General features: G+C 34.4%; 2 protein-coding genes and 1 long non-coding RNA gene across 5 annotated transcripts in view; 2 read left to right on the top strand and 1 right to left on the bottom strand.

Moving 5' to 3' along the window:
* Window positions 1-518: 518 nt before the first annotated feature.
* LOC101738928 (N6-adenosine-methyltransferase non-catalytic subunit) lies at window positions 519-11850 on the top strand. 2 transcript variants are annotated; one of them, XM_004924348.5, is made up of 7 exons: window positions 519-570; window positions 1139-1204; window positions 1281-1445; window positions 1898-2098; window positions 8060-8216; window positions 9007-9316; window positions 9863-11850. In XM_004924348.5, exons 2-7 carry the CDS (start codon window positions 1139-1141, stop codon window positions 10107-10109), a joined length of 1146 nt encoding a protein of 381 aa, XP_004924405.2. In that variant the 5' UTR covers window positions 519-570; the 3' UTR covers window positions 10110-11850. The 2 variants fall into 2 exon arrangements, with proteins under 2 accessions (XP_004924405.2, XP_021202483.2); XM_021346808.3 differs by having other exon boundaries at window positions 529-638.
* A 417-nt stretch (window positions 11851-12267) lies between these two features.
* On the top strand, window positions 12268-13767 carry LOC134201831 (uncharacterized). The gene is made up of 2 exons (XR_009977088.1): window positions 12268-12397; window positions 12962-13767. It is a non-coding gene; the product is annotated as an uncharacterized LOC134201831 (long non-coding RNA).
* Window positions 13411-23376, bottom strand: part of LOC101745952 (phosphatidylinositol 3,4,5-trisphosphate 3-phosphatase and dual-specificity protein phosphatase PTEN) — a 73235-nt gene continuing 63269 nt past the window's right edge. For both annotated transcript variants that reach the window (XM_012688860.4, XM_012688859.4), the window contains one exon: window positions 13411-22584. In XM_012688860.4, the coding sequence (XP_012544314.1) occupies window positions 22565-22584 (20 nt within the window). In that variant the 3' untranslated portion in view covers window positions 13411-22564. The remainder of the gene's footprint in view (window positions 22585-23376) is intronic.

Below are 23376 nucleotides of genomic sequence, written 5' to 3'. Positions count from 1 at the left end.
ATGTCTGCACGTTTTACTATAGTAAAAACTTTAGGATATATTGACGAAATTAGTTTGGACTACGTAAACATGTGAGGTCTTGTATATTACACTGTCACTAACTACTCTAGTCATTATATATATTAAACCTAACTCAGCATATCTCAATCAGTTAACAACTGCTCAATTCATATCATACCCTGTGCCTATGCTAGCGCCATTCTGGAGGATTTTTGAACTATTACTTAGTGCTGAAAGTGAGACACCCACTTCTCCCATATGAGACGGTTCTCCTTACCTCTATCCTCTATACCAAGCCTGGGCAAATGGCGGCCCGCGGGCCAAATCCGGCCCGCTCTAGAATTTTGTCTGGCCCGTGAAGCATTGTATATATTATTATTAAAAACACAAATATTAGTTTTTGTCTAACATAAATTGGTGCTGTAGCAAACCGACCGGTACGTTACTCTCGCGGCCGTATGCCCGCTCGCTATACATAGTTAGTATCTATGTCCATCTTTTCAACAGTGTATAATCTATGTTCCGGGCGCTTCCGTTTTGAGTGTGAATAGCGTGCGCCCGCGTCTAAATGTAATTATTGTTTAAAAATTGAAAATTGTTTGTTATAAAGGAAGATTAAAATTCGAAATTCGATATTGGTGACTAACCCATAGTTTTAAATACCCCTGAGATCTACCCCTCACTATAGTGCATTTTTTTTTTATAATATATTAAGCAATACTTTTCAACACATTAACAGGGCCGGTGGGAGCCAAAATTTTCTCCCGGACAACGGCTCTTTTCAGCGACTCCTATTCGAAAAAATTATTAAAATAATAGAACAATTAAAGTATGTATAATAGTCGCACAATAAAATTAGAAAAAAAAGCTGTTTGGCTCGAGGTCAAATTTTCATCTGCAATGTGGCCCGACTATCAAAATATTTACCCATCCCTGCTCTTTAAATTTCTTGTAGCATTTGACGTTTCATACAAACCAAATGAACTTGGCTTTTGGTTACAAAAATATTGGTTTTATCCTTATGGACTATGATCCCTTTACCTGTTCGGTGGATAATTAATAAGCAAAAACAATCATGTTTTGATTGTCGTTTTGTTTATTTTATTATTAATTATTTTACGATTTATTTTAATGAAAGATGAGTGAGAAATTAAGAGAACTACGCGAGAGATCTCAAAAACGAAAAAAGCTTCTAGCACAGACAGTAAGTAAGCATCAATTTAATTTAGTTTTAAATACATAAAAAAGGTTTTAGTCCATGACAACTGTTATTTCTTCAGTTAGGTGTCTCGAGTGTGAGCGAATTAAGACATGCGCTGGGTTCAGCTCTAGACGTACCTGTTAAAAAACAAGCTGTGTCTGGAAGCGGAGGTGAAGGAGATAAACCCACCAGTAAGGACCAACCGGATGAACTTGTATACACCGACTCCTCTACATTTTTGAAGGTTTGTTACTTTTTTTGTAATTAAAGATGTCGAAGCAGTTAACAGAAATTCTAGAGTATTTTAAAGGTTAAGACCTTGTATCTATCGGCAAATTAAATATCTTTCCTAATGACTAACCTCAATCTACCCATGCAAAAAACTGTAAACTAATTGATCAAAGTGCTCTGATAATTTTCATAAGTGGGTTTATATTCATTTATTATTTATCTTGATTTGTGTATAGTGTACTTGGCTGTATTAAATGTATCTACCACTTAAATCATTCACACATTAGTAAGGGGTTATGATTTTATGATATACACATTGAAGATTGACTTATTGTGAACAAATTAATTTTTATACAAATGTTGGTCACTCTACACTGTGAATTTAACAATGATAAGTGTGTTATTGTGATATATTATTGAAAAGAGCCAAGGGACACTACAATTTCATACTAAAATTGATTTCAGGGCACGCAGTCATCAAATCCTCACAATGACTATTGTCAGCACTTTGTTGACACAGGTCAGAGGCCACAAAACTATATCAGAGATGTTGGGCTCGCTGACAGGTTTGAGGAATATCCGAAATTACGTGAACTCATTAAACTGAAAGACGATTTAATTGCGGAAACTGCAACACCACCTATGTATTTGAAATGTGATCTCAAGGTAAATAAATAAAGTATTATCTGATGACTCTCTCTGGCTAGGTGCTGTGATGACCTCCAAACGCTGGCCGGCAAGAAGTGGGATGAGAAGAGCCGTAGACCAGGCTCAGTGGTGTGGATTGGGAGAGGCCTATGTCCAGCAGTGTACGACTATGGGCTGTTGATGATGATGATGATGATGAATTAATGATAATTAAATATTGGCTTTCTGATTTGCTTCATTTTTGGTATAAAAAAAATAAAATCCAGAAGAACTAAAGTAAATAAGTTAGATTTTGCAAAAGCCTTTGCACAAAACATAACTTTGCTGGGTCTTATGGGCTTAATTCTAACAAGGTTAACCCATTTTGTAACATCCTCTTTACAATACTATCCAATGTCATACCTGACAGGCATGATAACCAACCCCACCTAATAGCATCGAGGGATAAATGCAAAATCTAATTAGTTCAGGCAATTACCTGAATGTTAATACAATAAGAGAGGGTAGTCAATAGTCAATATTGTGACTCTTGTGAGTCTGCACGGGTAGGTACCATCACCCCGCCCATTTCTGCCGCGAAGCAGTACATAATCCATTTCAGTTTGAAGGGCGGAGCAGCCTATATTGTATTGTAACTATACTGAGACCTTAGAACTTATATCTCAAAGTGGGTGGTGCATTTACGTTGTAGATGTCTATGGGCTCCAGTAACCACTTAAAATCCGGTGGGCTGTGCGCTTGTCCACCCATCTAAGCAATAAAAAAAAATCAAATGTCAGCAAATAATATCTTAGTTATTCTTGACCACAAAAACTGTAAAGTAGTATAAATCGTCCCAAATATTATAATGACAATAAAAACCGTAAGATTAAACCGTAATAATACTTTTAAATATATTATACTTTATTCCCTTCCAATATTTAAGAACAAAATTATAAAAAGTTGTTGTTAAATCTCAGCCTCGGCCTTGGTCTGAGTACTCGGGTATTACTGTCCTTGTTGTCTTTCTGTTTTTAATTTTTTATTATTATTTATAGTATGTTAAATCTCTATTAATATGTTAATGTAATGCATGCTGTGATTACCTATAATTAGAGTTGCAGTTATCAATTGCTCTAAACATGTCAATGTTATTTTATGTCTTACTGTAAACCCTGTAGGTAATCCTTAAATAAATAAATTAATAAATAAACATTTCTACCACACGCAAAAACCAGGGAAAATAGTGCAGTCGCCCAAATTGTAGATATTGAATTTTGACCACTTTGATCGTAATCATCACAGTTTGATCCATGCTGTTGAATTAACAGCCATACTATCATAACCAGAAATGTTATCATTACCACCATCTATCTATGCTCAGATATTTTTGGTGTGAATTGTTTGGCTATCATTAATTTTTCATTTAACTTAGCACAATGCTTAGACAATTTGTCGGGAAGGATTCTGGCTGTAATGAATGAAGCTGTTGGGCTTAATGTAAAATGTTTACTCACTTATAGACATTGCTAATGTATAGGCCACAGCAAAGTTACTACTTACAGTGTTTTACAGAAAAGGGATTTGAACATAATCCTTATATATAATCTTCATACACAATGCTGTAGAAAACACAAAGGTGACTAGTGGTGTAGTGATAAAATGGTGATATAATTATGTATCGTCCAAATTACTTTGTGTACAGAATTTGTGCGGTAATAATATTTAATGCGGTAATATTTAACTCATCTTATTTGATTCACATTTTAGGTCAAATAAGTAAGAAAAGCTTTGATGAAAACCATCAGTGTGCTTAGTGCGAGTTTTGTAACGCTCTCGATAGCGAGCCAGTTTGCTCAAATTTGTATGCAATTGGAACAGCGCCCCTAGCGGCAAACGTACCCGGTGTTATTTTGTGAGTGCGAGTTCATATTAACGTTGTGATCTCGTAACCGAGTAATTTTATCGAAATTAGTACCACGAATGACATTTGTGCGAGTGCGTGTTACAAATTAGTGGGTTTTAACGTTTCGATCGAGTATTTCTTTAGTAGTTCTATTTTTCCAACTAATGAGGCAAAAGTATCATGCCATAAAGCCTAATCTTTTTTATGAAAAATGATAATATGGAGTGAAATGGATTTGATTAATTTGAAGCATTAATCAATTGGCATGGAATGAAATGAAATGAGATCAGATAATATGGGATAAAATATAATCTCTGCAAAATGCTGATTATATACTGAGATTTTTTTCAGTGGACCTTTTCGAAGACTTCGAGAAGCTACGTCCAGCGGTTTTGTTAATTTTTTTAAAATTTTTGCTCTTTCACAGATACTATACAGTTAATAAACCCACGTTACTTTGTTATTGCATAGATGGGTGGACGAGCTCCCGGCCCACCTAATCTTAAGTGGTTACCGGAGCCCATAGACATCTACAACGCAAATGCCGCCTCCCACCTTGAGATATTAGTTCTAAGGTCTCAGTATAGTTACAACGGTTGTCCCACCCTTCAAACCGAAACGCATTACTGCTTCACGGCAAAAATAGGCAGGGTGGTGATACTTACCCGTGCGGACTCACAAGACGTCCTACCACCAGTAATTACGCAAATTAATTTTGCGGGTTTGATTTTTATTACATGATGCTATTCCTTTACAGTGAAAGTCAATCGTAAACATTTGATAAGTACGTATTTCATTAGAAAAATTGATACCCGCCGGCGGGATTAGAACACCGGTGCATTGCAAGATACGAATACACCGGACGCCTTAACCTTTAGGCCAGGACGGTCTCAAAATTACACTTATACACGAAGAAATATTAAATACGCATAAACTAAGAAACATTAAATAGACAAAATAAAACAATTCACACAATTTAGCTCCTCGCGGTCCCTCCAAAATGTCTTTTCATCTTTTTTTCCTAGTTGTTCAATTGTAAATGAATAAATCAAAATCAAATCGAGTTTACGTTCTATACGGTGAAAAATGAAGAATTGTGAGTGTGAGTTGAGATATGCTACTCGCTTCGCAGGGCGTTTATTCACCGAGAGCAGCAATAATATTATTGCTCGTATATTGGTAGCACGTGATGTTTTGGCATTAGACCGTCTAAATGAAATACAACGCATTTTAACAGCATTTTAATGGGAACCAACTACTTTCAAAATTATTCGGGTAATGTCACGTGTTCAATACTATTTTGTACCTTTAGAATTAAAGTGGCTCAACCCAAAATTCTTAGTTTCTGGTAAACTTCAATATTGTAATACAATAATTGTATTTTTTTAGTTTTTCGGTTTAAACACTTTAAGGCATGCCATTTTATTTGAAAAAGACAGAAAGAGTACTTTGTCCTTTTCTAGACTAAAAGAGACTGTTTAATTTTATAAGCTGATAGAATAATATAGAAAAGAATAATAGGATACCCTCTAATCGTCACATTGGAAAAAGGTATGGCTTTATCATTTTATCATTTAAATTATTTTTTATTGCACTTATAAAACTAATTTAATTTACAATATGTAACTACATATATCTATAACTAATCCGTACTTGTCAAATTCCTCATAAATTGTCAATATTCTTAATAAAATTCTTATTAATAATATACAAGTGCAAATGTTGAGCTGCTTGCTAGAAATGATATAATAGTGTTTTGTTTTTTTGTTGTTTCCTTGTAGGCTGCCTGTAATAATCTGAATCTGTGTGAAAGGCAATAAATGATTTTATTATTATCTACTAATGGTAGTCCAGTGGTCGAAATTTGACCATAATTTATTTAAATTTTAAGTTTGAACATTATTATAGTTCTATTGTCACCTTTCTACTATCATCATTTCTATAATAATCATTGCTATATGTCGCCAAGGCTACATTATAGAAAAATAATATTAAAGACAAAAAATCTATTCTCAATTTGACCACAGATTGATAAATCAATAAACAAAAAAAGTATAAATGCATGTGTGTGTGTGTATGTCAAATACATGGTAATGTGTGTAAGGTTTTTTTATTCATTTAGTTTATTTTTTTATTGTTTATGCACAATTAAAAAAAAAAATATTAGCAATCTGCACTACTTCTCTATATTCTCTATAAGTGTGGGAAATTTCATACTTCTTCGTCCGCGCAATTTTCGTAAAAAGGAGTACAACATTTTTGCTTCACGTATTACCTACTTAAAATGTAGGTTCTTAATAATAATACATAAGTGTTTTGAAATATAAAACTAATCTTAAATTTTTTAGTTAAACCACTTCCATTCTAAGGGTGCAATTTCGTAAACAAACTTTGCCGTAATGGCGTAACCTTTAAAATACACGAAAACTGCCCAGCATAAAAATATTTTTTTAGTAACTTTAATAGAAGTATTAGAATTAGAAGTTTATTATAGAATTTATTTAATTGTAATTACATATTTAGACATACTTAACATAATTAATCTTGAAATAGGTAATTATTTCGGATTTTTTTAATTAAGAAATTATGTTTTACATAGGTTTAATCATTTACCCGTTGAACGTTTATAAAATGATTGTATTTACGGTAATAGTGTTGATGATCTTCATTAGGTAGCCTAAATATACTAAAATTATTACGAGCATCCATCCTTATTTATAAATGTGTAAAGAAGCAAAATGATTATTACATTGTTCAAATTTCTATATAATTTATAAATATAAATCTGTACGTATGTACCTGTAAATATGTATATGGCGCGCGCGTGTGTGTGTGTGTGTGTGCGCGTGTGTGTGTGCGCGTGTGTATGTGCGTGTGTGTATATATTTCTATAATAGATAGGTACACAGTGTGCAATTCATTTCGAAATTATTGTTGCCCATCTAATGGTTGTCTGGAAGAGATCACTCTTAGCGATAAGACCAAGAAAGAATGTTTCACAATATTTATTCATTTTGTGTACAATAAAGAATACTCTTTCACTGGTGGTAGGACCTCTTGGGAGTCCACACGGGTAGGTACCACCACCCCGCCTATTTCCGCCGTGAAGCAGTAATGCGTTTCGGTTCGAAGGGTGGGGTAGCCGTTGTAACTATACTGAGACCTTAGAACTTATATCTCGAGGTGGGTGGCGCATTTACGTTGTAGATGTCTATGGGCTCCAGTAACCACTTATCATCAGGTGGGCTGTGAGCTCGTCCATCCATCTAAGCAATAAAAAAAAAACAACTCTATCTCACTCTCTCTCTCTCATCAAACAACTCTTTAAAAAAAAGCAATGATTTAATAAGAATTAAATGAAAAAGCAAAGAATTAATATGTATTTACAGCTAGCTAGACGTCTATAAAATTTTCTAACCGAAAAAATATATGTGTATAAACCATTAGAATAGATAAAACCTTAAAAACAACATTATTATTAAAAACGAAAGAAAAAATCTTGATATTGTATTGGTTTCACGGCAAAAATTTTAGTGACTACTTAACTTGCTTGAAAGTGAAGAAATACTCTCAAAATCCATTAATTTGCAACTCGCACTCGCACATACAATAATCGAGAGGCTCACTTGGGTAAAGCTATTCGATACATGAGACAGCAACATTAACAAACCTTCTCTCTCCCACAAAATGAGATTCATAAGCTTACCACTAGGTGGCACTGATACAACCTCACACAAATTAAACATATCATTAACATCGACTGAGTAATTAAAAAAACTCGCACTAAGCACAGGTACATTACCCATTACCCGAATAATTATAAATATCGTTAGAAAGCTTGGCATTTCAATTAAACGCCTTAAAAAAACCCTTGCGTGCTACCAATATAAAAGAAAAAATTATCGCTTCTCAAGATGAATAAACGTCCTGCAAATCAAGTAACTCGCACTCAGAGCTCCGCACGTTTCACCGTGAAGAGCGTACACTCGATGCGAGTCATTCGATTCGATTTTTGAAACTCGCACTAAGCCTACAGTACTTAAAACAAAAAAAAAAACAATAGGAAATTAAAAAAATCAAAACCATTATTTCAGACTTTTGATCTAAAAGACATGGCTAACAAATTCGATGTAATTCTCGTGGAACCTCCTCTGGGCACTGGATGGAGATGGGAAGATGTCTTAGCTCTTGAGCTCCAGCAGATAGCACAGCCAAGATCTTTTGTATTCCTATGGTGTGGAAGCTCTGAAGGTATATTCTTCAAACCTAGAAAATTATTTGGTTGTGATTTGTATAACTAGTACATACTACACATTGAATACTGTATAAACTATTGTATGTATGTATGTATGTATGTATATATATGTATATTAATATTTGTATCTATGTGTGTATGTATATGTGTATGTATTTGTAACTCAATATAAATTTCATTGCACATATCACTATTTACTCTGCACCACCTTTGGTTGACTGGTAGAGTCAGAATGCCTTAGGCATTAGGTCCGCCAATGTAAATTTTACATGAAGTGTAATAAATAAATAAATAAATACATGCACATGGTGAAAACATAACTCACTTTTAATTTTACTTATTCATTTTACAAAAGTTATCCACATAAACTGTAATGAATTTGAAAGTATAACATTTTTAAAGTTTCTTAAAGATTTCTACAAGATAATTCACTCTTTGGGTGGGACATCAATTATTTCTCTGCCAAACAATGCACCAAACAGTGGTAAGGAGCGGCCAGGCTCTGCCCTTAGTATTACTGATCTCCACAAGTGATGGTGATCATACATCTCCAGTGTGCCGTACGCTTGTATACCTGCAAAGGCAATTAAAATTTGTAACATTATAATTTTTTTTTTATTGCCTTTGTAGGCAGAAGAGCATACGGCTCTGATGGTTATGACCTGATGGGTAGTGGTTACCGTCGCCCATAGACTTCAGCAATGCCAGGGGCAGAGACAAGCCGCTAAATGACTTTACTTTAATCTAAAAGATCAGTAATTCAGCTAATACCAAATCTTAATTCAGGTTTAGATATGGGCAGGGAATGCCTAAAGAAGTGGGGCTTTCGTCGTTGCGAAGACATCTGCTGGATCAAAACGAACATAAAGAATCCGGGGCATTCGAAAAACCTCGAGCACAACGCGGTCTTCCAGCGAACCAAGGAGCATTGTCTGATGGGCATCAAAGGCACTGTCCGGAGGTCGGTCGACGGAGACTTCATACACGCTAACGTGGATATCGACCTCATCATATCTGAAGACCCGGAGTTCGGCAGTACAGAGAAGCCTATTGAGATATTTCACATCATGGAACATTTCTGTTTGGGTCGAAGAAGGTAAATGTTGATCAGTATTACTTTAATATAAAATACTCATACATCAATAAGAGCTTAAATAGCATGTTCTTTGGTTTTCGCGTCACGTCAGCTCCGTCGTCTGCGACCACGAAAACTAAGGCATTTGAAACGTCGCTAATAATATGTATACTAACGACAACAAGTAATTTTAACTATTAATGACTATTAGTGACGTTGGAAAACATTTTGCATCAAATATGTAGCTCACATGTTTGTTTAGCCCACTGAGTATCTCGCCGGATATTCTCAGTGGGTCGCGTTTCCGATCCGGTGGTAGATTCTGCGAAGTACTGCTCTTGCTAGGGCCAGTGTTAGCAACACCCCCGGTTTGAGCCCCGTGAGCTCACCTACCTGCTAGGGTAACCCTGACATTATCAGCTGATTGCTGACGACGTGGCTGAGACGTGATTATAGGGTGATAATTATTAACAAGACACGACAGTTTGCAACCTGTCTGTTGTGCGACGACTCGACACAGACTGTCTAAGCTAAGCCCGCTACACATCTATATGTACACATTCTCAGGGTACACCTGTTCGGCAAGGACTCCACGATCCGTCCGGGCTGGGTGACGATCGGCCACGAGCTCACCAACTCCAACTTCAACGCGGAGCTGTACTCGTCGTACTTCGCCGAGGGCCGCGAGAGCACCGGCTGCACCGACAGGATCGAGGCCCTCAGGCCCAAGAGCCCCCCCAACACCAGCAAGGGCACCCGGGCCAGGGGCAGGGGCGGGTTTAGGGGCAGGGGGAGGGGCAGAGGGGCTATCTAACTAATCTAGATTGTGAATCGATTAAAACCTAGAGGTTTCACTTGTAATCTCGCATGTAAAACTTCCTACTCACACAGACATTAAGTAATAGAATGTTGAGAAAAACAACGGGTTTTAATAATGTTTTATATACAATACGATCACTCCATCAATCGTTTATATAAAATATTGGTTGGTGTTCCGTCCCGTAACAGCTTCTTCTACAATACATATTAGTCGACTATTATCAAAGCCGGCAATCTGACTTTTAGACAATTATTGGTAAATCAGAAAAACGAATTATTGACTTTGTATTCCATTGGCAGTCACAAAACTCTTCGGAACGACATCTTAGATAAATAACAGGTTAACTATTAACCTTTATTTAATGCAGGTTTTGAACCGTATTCTTTGAAGGAGACCATTTTATTCAAATCAATCTGTATTGACATATCAATAACATTTTTTTGTCCAAATGCACAGATTGCCACCTTTGATAATAGACGACTCATATACCTATTTATATAATTATTATTATTTTATTGTGAATAATTTCTTTTTTTTTCTGTGAGTACGTAATACGACACAATTTGATTTATATGCATTATTAAATTCTTATTTATTTTGTACTGGATCTGCGACATATTATTGTGTGGATCGGAATGCATCATTTCCCTGGGAAATGGTTCCTCGACACGACACTAGCGCCGCCACCTGCCTGTCTTTTAGACGTATAATCTGTGCTTTTAGTGCGGCAAAAAACTAAGCTTGCTACGCGAAGCTGCTGTCGCCGCGACGGCATGCATATAAATTTAAAATAGTGTGTAAAGGTTCCCCTTTCACAAAAAAAAGAAGAATTGCTGGAAATTAAGAATGGCTGGACTGATTCTGCAGGCAATACTCATCCTCGACCAAAACCCTCGGACGTGGTTGTGGGACGGTTTACGGTTAGTCGTCAGACCTAGGCCATGTCCTAATCAATTAGTATTTTAAATCACTAAATATAGTTCAATAATTGTAACTTTTTTCATGTCATATGTGTCTGTATTTAATCTCTAATGAGAGTTGTCCGATGAAATATTAGGAATGTTTAATCTGTAATGAGAGTTGTCCGGTGAAATATTGTGTTTATTATTGTGGCAACATCTTACGTATTGTTAGTCTGCCTTATTTATTGATTCGATAAAAATAAATCGCGGTTAATGCTATGTACCGGAGCACTGACGAACAACCTGAAGTTGACATCTTGTTTTTTTTTGTGAATTGATGCGCAAGTGTAATATTGTTATAAGAGCCTCTTCTACAGATATCGGATTAATAGATATCAGTTACTGGTCATGTAGGTATCTAATTCACAAATTTACCAACGATTTCGTTATGAGAAAAAATGTGAGGTTACTTGGATACCATTTCAAGCATGACATTGTAAACATTAAGTTAAATTGGACTCTTGAAAAATTCAGAGGGAAATAAAAAAATTAGAATTTTATAAAACTCATCATACCATGAATATAATAATGATTAATGTAAGATATGAGGAAATTAAAATCTGACAAGTTCGGGTGCTGTAGCTACCACCTTTTTGATACACAATAATATGTAAAATCAAATGTTCTTTAAAAGACATTTATTTCACATTTTTATTGTATCTGACATCCGTTTTATATTTCAAGACTTAGAAATTTATGAAAATATTCATCTAATGTAAACATTTACGTATTATTTTAAATAATAATGAAATAAAAAATAAATAATTTAATAATTGTTTTTTTTCATTATCTGCCTACGACAAACTCTTGATCCTCAAACTAGTAACTTCTTAACCTAGACTCCGTTAAAATTGTAATTAAAAAAGACAGAAGTTATCAGCGTGTAGTATTGCAAAGCGGCTTCCACTGTTTTAGATTAGAATTTAAACTGCTGTTTCGTTCCCGCGTCTTTGGTTTTTTTTAACACTAAACACGCCACAACGTCTCAAATGACTCATTTTGAACTTTTGCATTGAAATGCACGTATCATCATTAATGCTTTTGCACATTTGACTTCTAGACTTTTTCTTACCAATAATAATTAATCTAGTTATTGTTGGGACTTCCGTTTCCTTATTTCTTCCTCGATCTGCTATCCACGCCATCTGTTGACACTATAAAAAGAACTACGACTGTGAAAAACGGCGCGAAGTGTGTGAAAAAAAATCCTAAAAACATGGCGCCGGTGCAAAAACGATAAAATTGTGTTTTTTGTTTATCAATCAGCACATATAAGTCTCGCCAGTGAGAAAATAGAAAATTCCATCAACGAACTACGGAGTAAGTCCTAAAACTTATCCTTTTCTCAGTCCTAAACATAAATTCAAAACAGTTATTAATCTACTTTTTTCGTTTTGTTTTGTTTATTGCTATTTAATTACGTAGTAATACTTGTCGTTTACCGTCGTCGACCCGCTGTGGTAGAAATAGGTAAGTGTTGATATGATTAAGCGTTAAAACAATCCTCCAACCATATCCTATTAAACACTAGAGCTGATGTATTTTTAAAACTGTATAGAATTCACTATGAAAATAAAAGATATACCTATGATATTTTACACAAAGCTTCTACAAAATACCATATTCACAATAATAATGTATTTTTTCAGTACAAAACCGACCGGATAACACAGATTTTTGATAACCTGTAAAATAAATGCGATGTATTTACACCGATAGAAATCAATAAAATGTATTTTTAATAGTTTAACTTTATGTAGGTACACTTAATTTTGTACCTTAGTAGGTATTACGATTTTACAAAACACACTAATAGCTTTCGCTAATTTCATGTTCGTAAAATTTATTCTTGAATAAAAATTGATGTTGGGCAATTTTTTTCAGCCAATTCCATGCAGTCGCCTCTAAACATCTAAAGACACTGTTTTATTCTCTCGATTTATTAGAAAAGAATTTCGGGGGATGGACTCATTCTTGGTATTAGAAAATATATTCTAGATTTTATCAAAAGACCGTAGCTGAAATTAATTGACTGTATATACATAGACTAGTAATTCTGGTAAAAATAATAATTTCAACAATTTTGATTAAAAATTTTAGTAAGCTACATTTCTATTTCTCCTCTATTTCAATTTGCTTACCATCGACTGGATACTTTTAAAAAATTACTGTATATACGACAACTAAGCTTTTGCCCGCGACTTCGTTCGCATGGAATAGTTTTGGAGCCTTTGGGATAACGCAAAATTTTACCCGCGACTTAATTTACCTACGTAAAAGGTGAAAATATTTTTGAATAATAGTTAAGAGGAATTGTAAATAAAACAAACAAATTATATACATCAATATATTTTACATTGTTGTCTTTAAATCAACTCGACTATTCCGAAGTTCCTCAAAATATAAAAAAGACAAAACAAAAAATAAGACATATGAGATCTTTTACTTACTAATAAGAAAAATTTACATTTTATTAATTGCGGAACTAAGAACATCAGAATCTTATTATTCAATCTAAAAACATTATTGCGGAGAGGGCTTTACTGAAGTCGTGCGTTAATTCGTTAAAAATTAAATGCTACCAAAACCATCGATAAAAATGTTCATCGCATCATATTGGCAACATTAACTAGCACGTGCAACATCATATTTCATCAAAACAACACCAACAAAAAAATTATTTAAAAATATCGACAAATAGAGATGTGGCAACGTCAAGACATCAAGCGAACTATCGACTACTAAAGCCCTTTCGCGTATCGGATATTCAATTGACAGCAGTTTTTTTTCTTTTCTTTCAAATCTTCACTGAGCTTATAACATCGCACATTGATAATGTAATCCTTAATATATTACATAATTCACTTTGCTATCATTATACAAGGCATTTTTTTTTTCATACTCGCCGGGGACACAGAGCTTGTCAAAAGATGTGAGGCTGTGAACAGACAGTTAGTTGCGCTAAGTTGACAATGGAGAATGTAAATAACGTACATTATGTAAGTTAATTTACAAATACAGGACTCAATCACGCCTTAATTTCTCATTTCAATACTTGAGGATCTTGAGGCCCTTAAGGTCGATAGTGAAACGCCGCGGCATCTCAGCTATTCGATCATTGCTTCAAGGGGAACTTTTTGTGAATTTCGACGCGATCTTATCGCTTTCTATTTGTAAATCAATCGTTCGAAACGCGAAACAAATACGTAATTTAGTACAAATTCTGCGTCCGAACCGTGCAGTGACATCCTTTAGGTATAATCGTCATAAGATCACATTTTTTTATAAGGCAAACAACAATATTTAAAGCTACAACTTTGATGAGTGGTGCCGCATCACTAGCCGCGACGAGGCGCGCTGGTAGTACCGTTGCTAGGCAACCAAACAACTTTCGTTTTTTTATTAGCAAATGGCAAACGAGGAAGCGGTTTAAAGTCCTTTGCCCATGCCATCAATGTAAGATAGCGTAGCTAACGGCTGTCAGCCGTGAGCACTCAAACACACTTCCGCTATGTATATTTGACTTTCGCAACTAAACATGTACCTACTGGTACTTGATCTATTTCGATGAGGTTCGAGTTATTTGCTTAAAAACATTTGCCTTTATTTCACCTTCAGATTAATTTAATGTATTATATTATAAAGACAGTAATGTTATCTTGTAAGAGTTACAGTTAATTCCATTTTCAAAAACCAGCGATCGCCCCATCGAGGAACCCGAGGATCGAGTGAAAATAGAAAAAAAAAAGAATAAAATTCGCGTGAAAGAAATATAAAAAAAGTTTCGAATTACTTGGAATGGGGGTTATTTTAATACTAGAGGTGGCCGTTTTATTATTAAATAACATTTTAACTATAACTTTTAATCGTTTTACTTAAAGAAAAAATAGATAAATGACTTGGCTCGTTATCGTCTAAACGGCGACGTAACAAACCAAATCCTAAATTTGTACTTGATTTTATAATAAACACGTATTCAAAAAAATAATAATGAAACAGGACGCCAAATTGATGGTGCGATCCAATTAATCAATCGACTTGTAATATAACAAAAGTACATGTAATATTTAAATATATTTTTCATTGTATTTACATACTCCAACCATAGACAAGCTACTTGAATAAAATTTGCTGAAATAAGAGAAGTGAGTCGAACAACGTTACGATTTAAAAAATACAAAAAAAAAAACAACTAAATTGAAATTAAATGGAGAGAAGAAGAAAAAAAGTAGAAAAACAAATTCATGACACTTAATATAATACGTTTCGAAAAAAAAAAAAAAAGCTGAAGTATTTGTGTGACTTCTCCTTATTTATAAAAGAAATTTTTAAAACAAAAAGTATTTAATTAAGTCTAAAAAAACGAATTAAATTTTGATTAATATTATTTTTTCATTTAGACCGCTCCTATGACGTTAAATACCCTGGTAGTTTTCCAATTATAGAGCATAATGCGACTCAGTAACGCACAATGCCGAATTATGCTGAAGCTTAATTGGAACGTGAATTAGTTTTCAAATGCATCAGCAGAGTGCGCTAAGTTAGCACAGTTTTAATTAACATTGATTATTTCTAAGAAACTACGACGAAACGAAAGCCTTACAATTTTTTTCAACATTAAATAATATTATTAACGATAATATAAACAAAATTTCGATCAATGCCAACTTGAAGAAAAAACACTTGTCAATTTTCTGTCACTGAGTCGGTATCGATCGCGAGTATCACGCGAGAGCAGTACTTTTGAGAGTGCTCGATTGTGCGAAGCGTTGCTGTAGTTGGAACATTCAACGTTGAGCATAATGCGCTCTTGTGCTGTCATTGGAAAACTACCCCTATCTACACACGATCTAACCTAACTCACTGTAAACATTTCTTAATCCCCTACTACTTACTATCTTTACACTATGGTCGTTTCAAAAATGCTAAAAATGTAACAAAAAATACACTTAAAATCGAGCAGGATTCTATTCCGTTAATCCGTATTCACAATAATTGCATTTTTGATACAACCACACCCAGCCCGTTGACGGTCCAAATTCAGTCTTGCCATACAATTTTAATATGGATCACCTATTGCAGTGAATTTGTAATGTTTTGAGAGCATTTTTTTTATGCTGACAACACTAGTCATGGTTTTGAAAAGAAAAAAAATACAAAATTCTTTTGAAACTGATGTAAGAGGTTTTTTCCGGTAACAAAAATAAACGAAAATCAAATAAATAAAGTAATCATTTTTAGCCGCATCATTTACTATTTTTATTGGTAATATAATGTATGACATAATAAGACTTCTAAGAATAATAATGTGTTCGTCATTTGATTTTCGATATATTTCTTCTTCTGTGATGGAAGCGAGTGGCGGGAAAATATTGGCGGGGAAAAAAATATTCAAACATTACACTGTACATATTTGGACCGCCAACCAAATCGAAGGCCGTTACATCACATTATTCGTGGACTCTTATTCCCTCCCTTAAACGTCATAGAAATTAAACATTTTCATGAAAGATTTCGAATTGATTCGATCATCAATTTATTTAAAGTGAAAATATCGGCAAGACAACACATAAAATTTCTTCAATAAAACACCCAAGTTTCAGTGTTGCAAATTGTGTCCGAAATTAGACAAAGTTTTCACTCTGCTTAATATAGATTCGATCTATTTTGAAAGCATTAAGAACAACTGTCATTGAGTTATTGTTTTATTGCTTCAAACGCGAACACAGATTCATCGTTATCTAGCGTTAAGCAAGATGGCCGTCTCAACGTCATTTTGTCTCTGCAAGCGCGAATGTACACTTTTCGGGTTTAAATGTATGTAAATTAATGCATTTTTATTTCCTCCTATACTTTATCATTGTATGTTGTAAAATTCGAACGCTAAAATTCTAACAAGAGCACTGATTAATATCCCGAATCGCTTAGTTTTCTCGTGGCCAACCACAACAAACATGTCTATTACATTCTAATTTAATTATATTTAATATTAATTTGTCCCAATTACATCAGTTCACAATCGTGATTCCGAATAAGAAGGTAGTTTCATTTTAATTTAATTTGGAATATTAATAAACCCAATTGTAATACGCGCTCTCAGTTGATTGATCGGTACGAAAATTTCGACATGAGCTCACCAATTTCGTCGACAACCGTGCACCACAACGACATTAGAGACAGTGGATGAGGCATTAAATATCTTTATGCTCTTAATATTTATGATAGGATTCCTTTCGATTGGTCTAAGAACTATAAACATGCAAAATACGAGATTGATTCTAGCTATCTTCTTTCCAAAATTTCATTTAAATGTAGTCGTATTTCCGCGCGTTCTAAACAGACCTTCCACATGTCCACGGCTCGAACGAAATATGCTTCTAACTCTTTTGTCCGTAGATCTTGTAGGTTGTATGATGCTAAGTTCTCTAATGCTGACATCTTTTGCTTGTCACTTGTAGCATATAGAAAAGCTATTTTAAAATATTTATAAGGTGATTTAGCCCGATAAGTATTATAGTTTTATAGTGTAAGTTGATGTATAAAATAATATGTGCGTATTGTGTTGCTTTTGGTTTTTTGTAATTTAAATTTCTAAATTTCTCTTCTTGTTCACTTTCTACTTATATTCCGAATAAGAAGGTAGTTTCATTTTAATTTAATTTGGAATATTAATAAACCCAATTGTAATACGCGCTCTCAGTTGATTGATCGGTACGAAAATTTCGACATGAGCTCACCAATTTCGTCGACAACCGTGCACCACAACGACATTAGAGACAGTGGATGAGGCATTAAATATCTTTATGCTCTTAATATTTATGATAGGATTCCTTTCGATTGGTCTAAGAACTATAAACATGCAAAATACGGGACTGCGTTTCCCTATAAAATATTGTCTTGTAGAAAATGAAACCCTATTTGTTGTTATTCTGATGTCGCTACAGACTAAAGTTGAAAAACCGCGTTATACGAATGAATCACACAGCCGATGCGCAGCCGAGCGAGATAAAAGATATTTAGTAACTGAAACGTACTAATTTACATCAGCATTAACACGTCTATCAACAAATGTATTCAGAATAATTAAGAAAAAAAAAGACAATAATATTTATTACAAAAAAAAAAAAAAAACTTTTACAAAGTTAACATTCATAATCTTTCGATGTTGTGTATTTAAATAGAATTTAACTTAATTTTGAATGCATAGGTGTCTGTACAAATACCAAAAGTTGAAGGTAGTTACAAAACTCGTTGAAAAGGAAACATATTCGTGGTCGTAACCCATTACTTTTTATGTATACATTTGATTCTAGTTAGAAAGACGCTTGTACAAAGATTTTTTCAATCTACCCACAAATCTAAACATCTAACGAAACACTAAGCCGTACAGTTAAAGCTATAACATCAAACCTTTGTATTTTATTGAATCCGTATTAACTCCTGCTTCATATATATCGGACACATCTTAACATCATTCATGTATAAACTTTGAATAAGAATCTTAGTGGTGGGCAATATCACGCCCTTTCGGCTTTGCGATCTCCTTACACCCTGTACATGAGGTTATTTTTGTTTCTCATAATACAAAACATCTAAATATCTAATGCATAACACCATAAACAGAGTTCTGTGGACCACGATTGTTATACGGGTTGCAGACCAAGAGCTAAAAGCTGTTAGTTTAGCTTAGCTCGCATAGCTGAAGCAGTTTTCCATACTTGGAATCCCCAATATAATATTTATATTCAGCGACTAGAAAGAGCCCAAAAAAAAAGTTTTTTAAGCATCTTTTATACCGTTGTCGTCACTTTAACTCTCCAGAACCGACAGAATTTGTCTCTCTGGTCGATCGTAGGCTACTGAGGGATCAAATGTTTTTATATAAAATAATAAATAACGAGATTGATTCTAGCTATCTTCTTTCCAAAATTTCATTTAAATGTAGTCGTATTTCCGCGCGTTCTAAACAGACCTTCCACATGTCCACGGCTCGAACGAAATATGCTTCTAACTCTTTTGTCCGTAGATCTTGTAGGTTGTATGATGCTAAGTTCTCTAATGCTGACATCTTTTGCTTGTCACTTGTAGCATATAGAAAAGCTATTTTAAAATATTTATAAGGTGATTTAGCCCGATAAGTATTATAGTTTTATAGTGTAAGTTGATGTATAAAATAATATGTGCGTATTGTGTTGCTTTTGGTTTTTTGTAATTTAAATTTCTAAATTTCTCTTCTTGTTCACTTTCTACTTATATGTGATTTTGATTGTGGAAGCATATTTGGTTATTGTTTTAGCTATATTTTTTTTAATATTATATGTTTGTATTGTACTGTTTGTTTCCCAAATAAATAAATACTTGTGTGCAGACCGCAAACTATGCGAACTAAACTACGTGAGCTAACTAAAATATGCGAAGCTAAGTTAGTTGTGTAGGCTGATGCGCAGCTACACGAGCTAAGCTAAGCCCCTCTGGCCTTCCCCGCACGCCCTTCGCACAACCTTCGCCAGTACTGTCCGAAGTCTTTGTCGTATACGTCGTTTTGTAGCGAATAGGAGCAATTTATTGAAATTTTTAATCGTCATTTGTGCGAGCAAAGCTAAACTATTATTGCTTGGATGGGTGGACGAGCTCACAGCCCACCTGGTGTTAAATGGTTACTGGAGCCCATAGACATCTACAACGTAAACGCGCCACCACCTTGAGATATAAGTTTTGAGGTCTCAAGTATAGTTACAACAGTTGCCCCACCCTTCAAACCGAAACGCATTGCTGCTTCAAGGCAGAAATAGGCAGGGTGGTGGTACCTACCCGCGCGGACTCACAAGAGGTCCAACTACCAGTAAGCACCAACTTAGTTTAACTCTTGGTCTGCAACCCGTATTAGTGTTGCGGGTTGCGGGCCTTGCTCTGCAGGGCAATTTGTAGTCCACACCCGCGCCGCAATGTAATGCAATGAGCACACGAACTCACTTCAATTGTACCGTCAGATGATTAGAAAAGTAAGACAAACGTTTTGTCTGTTCGAATCCACAAAACGATCAGAAAACATTCTGTCGATTCTACTCTGTCGAGACCACAGCCGTCCAGGCTAGGGATGATTTCGGGACAAAATAAAAATACGACAAAGTGACCGTTTAAAATTGAATTGTTTTTTAATGTTCAAGGATAAAAATCGTCGACGGATACTTTCTTATTCTATTTTTTTTTTATTTAAATTAAAATCAGAAGTTTACATCAAATATATTCTGTAAATTAAACTTTATCTGTATTTGAACATGTGTATTTTTATTATACGTCCATACGAGCGAAACCAAAATAAAACAGTGGTTTGAACAGCCTTGGCCTAGATTATTCCAGTAATCTACATTATTAATGAAGAAATGTTAATTTATTATGTACAAGTATTCTATTTTTTCAACTCTAGTTAAGTAGTAAAGAGGAGATTTTACTAGAACTGTCAATTATTTAAAAAAAAAACCTAAAATCTAAAAAAATCCATTCCTTGTCTTAAAACAGCAATTCGAAAAGTTTTTTTCTTTTTTCAATAATTACATAACCGCAGTTACTTTGGGATTTATTAAACTTAATAAAACCCCTTTTTTAAAACCGTTACACGTTTAACCTATTGATCGACGTTTAAATCTAGAGTATTTCTCGAACAAAAAAAAAAAAAACATGCGTGTTGCTAGTCACAAAAAAAATTTACCCCAAATATATTCTCGTAAAGCCTAAAAAAACAAAACGAAAATTAAAACGATTAAACGACGGCAGTTGTGAGATCTTCAGTTAAATATACAAAACGATTAACTGTCCGTACATTACTTATACAATTAAGCTGGTGGGTATTACTGCCTCGAGCACACGGCAATGTTATTCTTGTACAAATTAAAAAAAAAAAAACGTAAATATACATTTATTATTTGTAATATCGCAATTAACTAACAGAAAGGATGGTGCACATGTATGTCTATAGAAGAAAATTGTATTCATTTAATATTTTGGCAGATTTAACGTTGGTCACAAATTTTGAATTAATCGCGTTCATTTATCGATACGCTTTTTTTTTTTTTCAACTAGAGCGAACGTTTCGATAAATTAATTTTTCATGTCGATAAACGAACAAGACAAGGTCGATGACAATAGAGTTGCCCTTTAAATATAAATTTTACGAGAACTTAAGAGCACCACCAAAAAAATTGGTTCCCTATTAAGTCCCTATTTCAGTTGTTTTTTTATTTATTCAAAGTCATAACCAGTATTTCTGATTAATTAATATTTCATCGATTACAAAAAGAAGACAATTACACATAATAGAAACGTGTTTTGTATAATAATATTTCTAGTTATCATATTTATATTATTCATTGAGGATAGGCGGATCAAGGTTTGACTTCGTTCGTAAAAAAATCTATATTATGTGAATTTTACAATTAAATTGTATCGACAAGAAATCGTGTTGCAACACTAAAACATCGATTAAAATCGATTAGTTTTGAACGGCACATCTCGTAAACGATTTAATGACGAACTAATGAAATTCACTTCCGAATGAGCAGTGATCAATATAAATGTCGACTTTTTGTAATCCTAACAATGAACTCTAATGAATAATACACCAAAGTGAAAACGACATTTCATACAAATACACTTATCGCTTCGAACAATATATGTCTCCGCATCACTTTTGTTTATTTTTAAAAACCCATACATTTTGAATTAAAAAGAAAAAAATTCCTCAACACTGGCCGGTATTCTAACTAACACCTACGCTATTTCCTTCAACAAAGTAAAAAAAGTACCTTAGTCTGAACGCAAATTTTTCAAAGTCGATTCTCGCGCGAGTCAAATACGGGAACACGTCAAAACTTACACCTCAAAGACACAATTGAAAAAGAATTTGAAAAATTTTCGTTCGATATTTTTTTTAATATTTAAAAGAACTAAAAAGAGTATAAAAAAATCTGCCGTACAAACTCCGAGGGCGGCGAGCGGGTGGCTCTGCGACCAAGTTGAAAACAACACCGCGACGTATATATCGTACAGTTAAAAAACCGACAACTATACATGTCCGTCATAAGATTTGCGTTGTAACATTTAGATGAGAACCTACCTTGTGACCAGCGTGTGACAGTAACCGTCGAAGGCTTCAAGTACGAACAGATTACGAAATACGAAAAAAAAAAAAACATCGACGCATCGACGTCTAGTACCAAGATTGCATAGTTCAATAAGTCTTTCAGCACACATTATTATCACAAGTTCACGATCGAACCGTTTCCTTTATCCGTCCGCACGCGGCAATGGCACAACCCGCTTATAATAAACTCTACACAATTGAAACACACACAAAACACTAGTTCGACAAGTTCAGTAAAGGCTCCGGGGAAGTCTTGCACCGCGCGTGAAGCCTCCGCCGCGGCGAGGGAGAGAGTGAGCGTACGTTACATTGGAGGACCGGGGAGGTTCCGAGCCGACGGGCCGCCCTCACAAGTACGTAGATTCACCTGCAACGCAAGAAACCCTACGTCAGCTAAGTTCACATTAATCAGGGCCACGGACAGATTTTTGTGCGATTATTCGAACTTTTGAAGGGTACTTCGTAAAATGTATGAAAAAATTAACATCATGTCATCTAGATATATACAAAAAATTATGTCACTTTTTTGGAATAAGACGCAGTTAATCTTATTTAAACTTTCAATTTTTAAGCAACATAGCAATTATTATTAAACGAATCTAACAGAAAAAAGTTAATCGTCAATTATTTCTGATTAAATCACAGTCGGAAGTTGACAATAACCATTGCCTAGATCAACGAAAGTTTAATAAGGACTTTTAGTCTTGATATCCTCAAAAATTTAAACATCTCTGTAATAATATTATATTGTCAAATTATAACATACTAAAATTGATTTTGTGATTATATGATGACAAAAATCGTTCAAAAATCCGTATGTGGCGCTTGTTAAGCGTTGACTGCAAAGCGAGCGGTGTATGTACATGATGTTAGAACAGAAAATATAGTTAAGTGTAACCATAACGTGATCCACGAAAAGAACAAAAACACTATGACAGCTACTGATCGTGTGATATACAGTTTAGTTAATAAACATAAAAAAAAAAATGGAACGATCGTACGTTTATAGGCATGCGCATTTGACCTGTTTCGAAGCACAAGAAATCATCATGAATACACGAATTATGTTCAGCAACATGCAAAACAGCTGACTGTACGTGTGTAAACCGAGCAACTTTAGTATCATTGACACTGCCATGCCAATAGCCGACAAATGGTG

Source organism: Bombyx mori, chromosome 3 (genome assembly GCF_030269925.1).
Source record: "Bombyx mori chromosome 3, ASM3026992v2".
Taxonomy (NCBI): Eukaryota; Metazoa; Arthropoda; class Insecta; order Lepidoptera; family Bombycidae; genus Bombyx; species Bombyx mori.
Note: the sequence above shows the minus strand (reverse complement) of the source record. Positions and strands in the feature narration are given on the sequence as shown.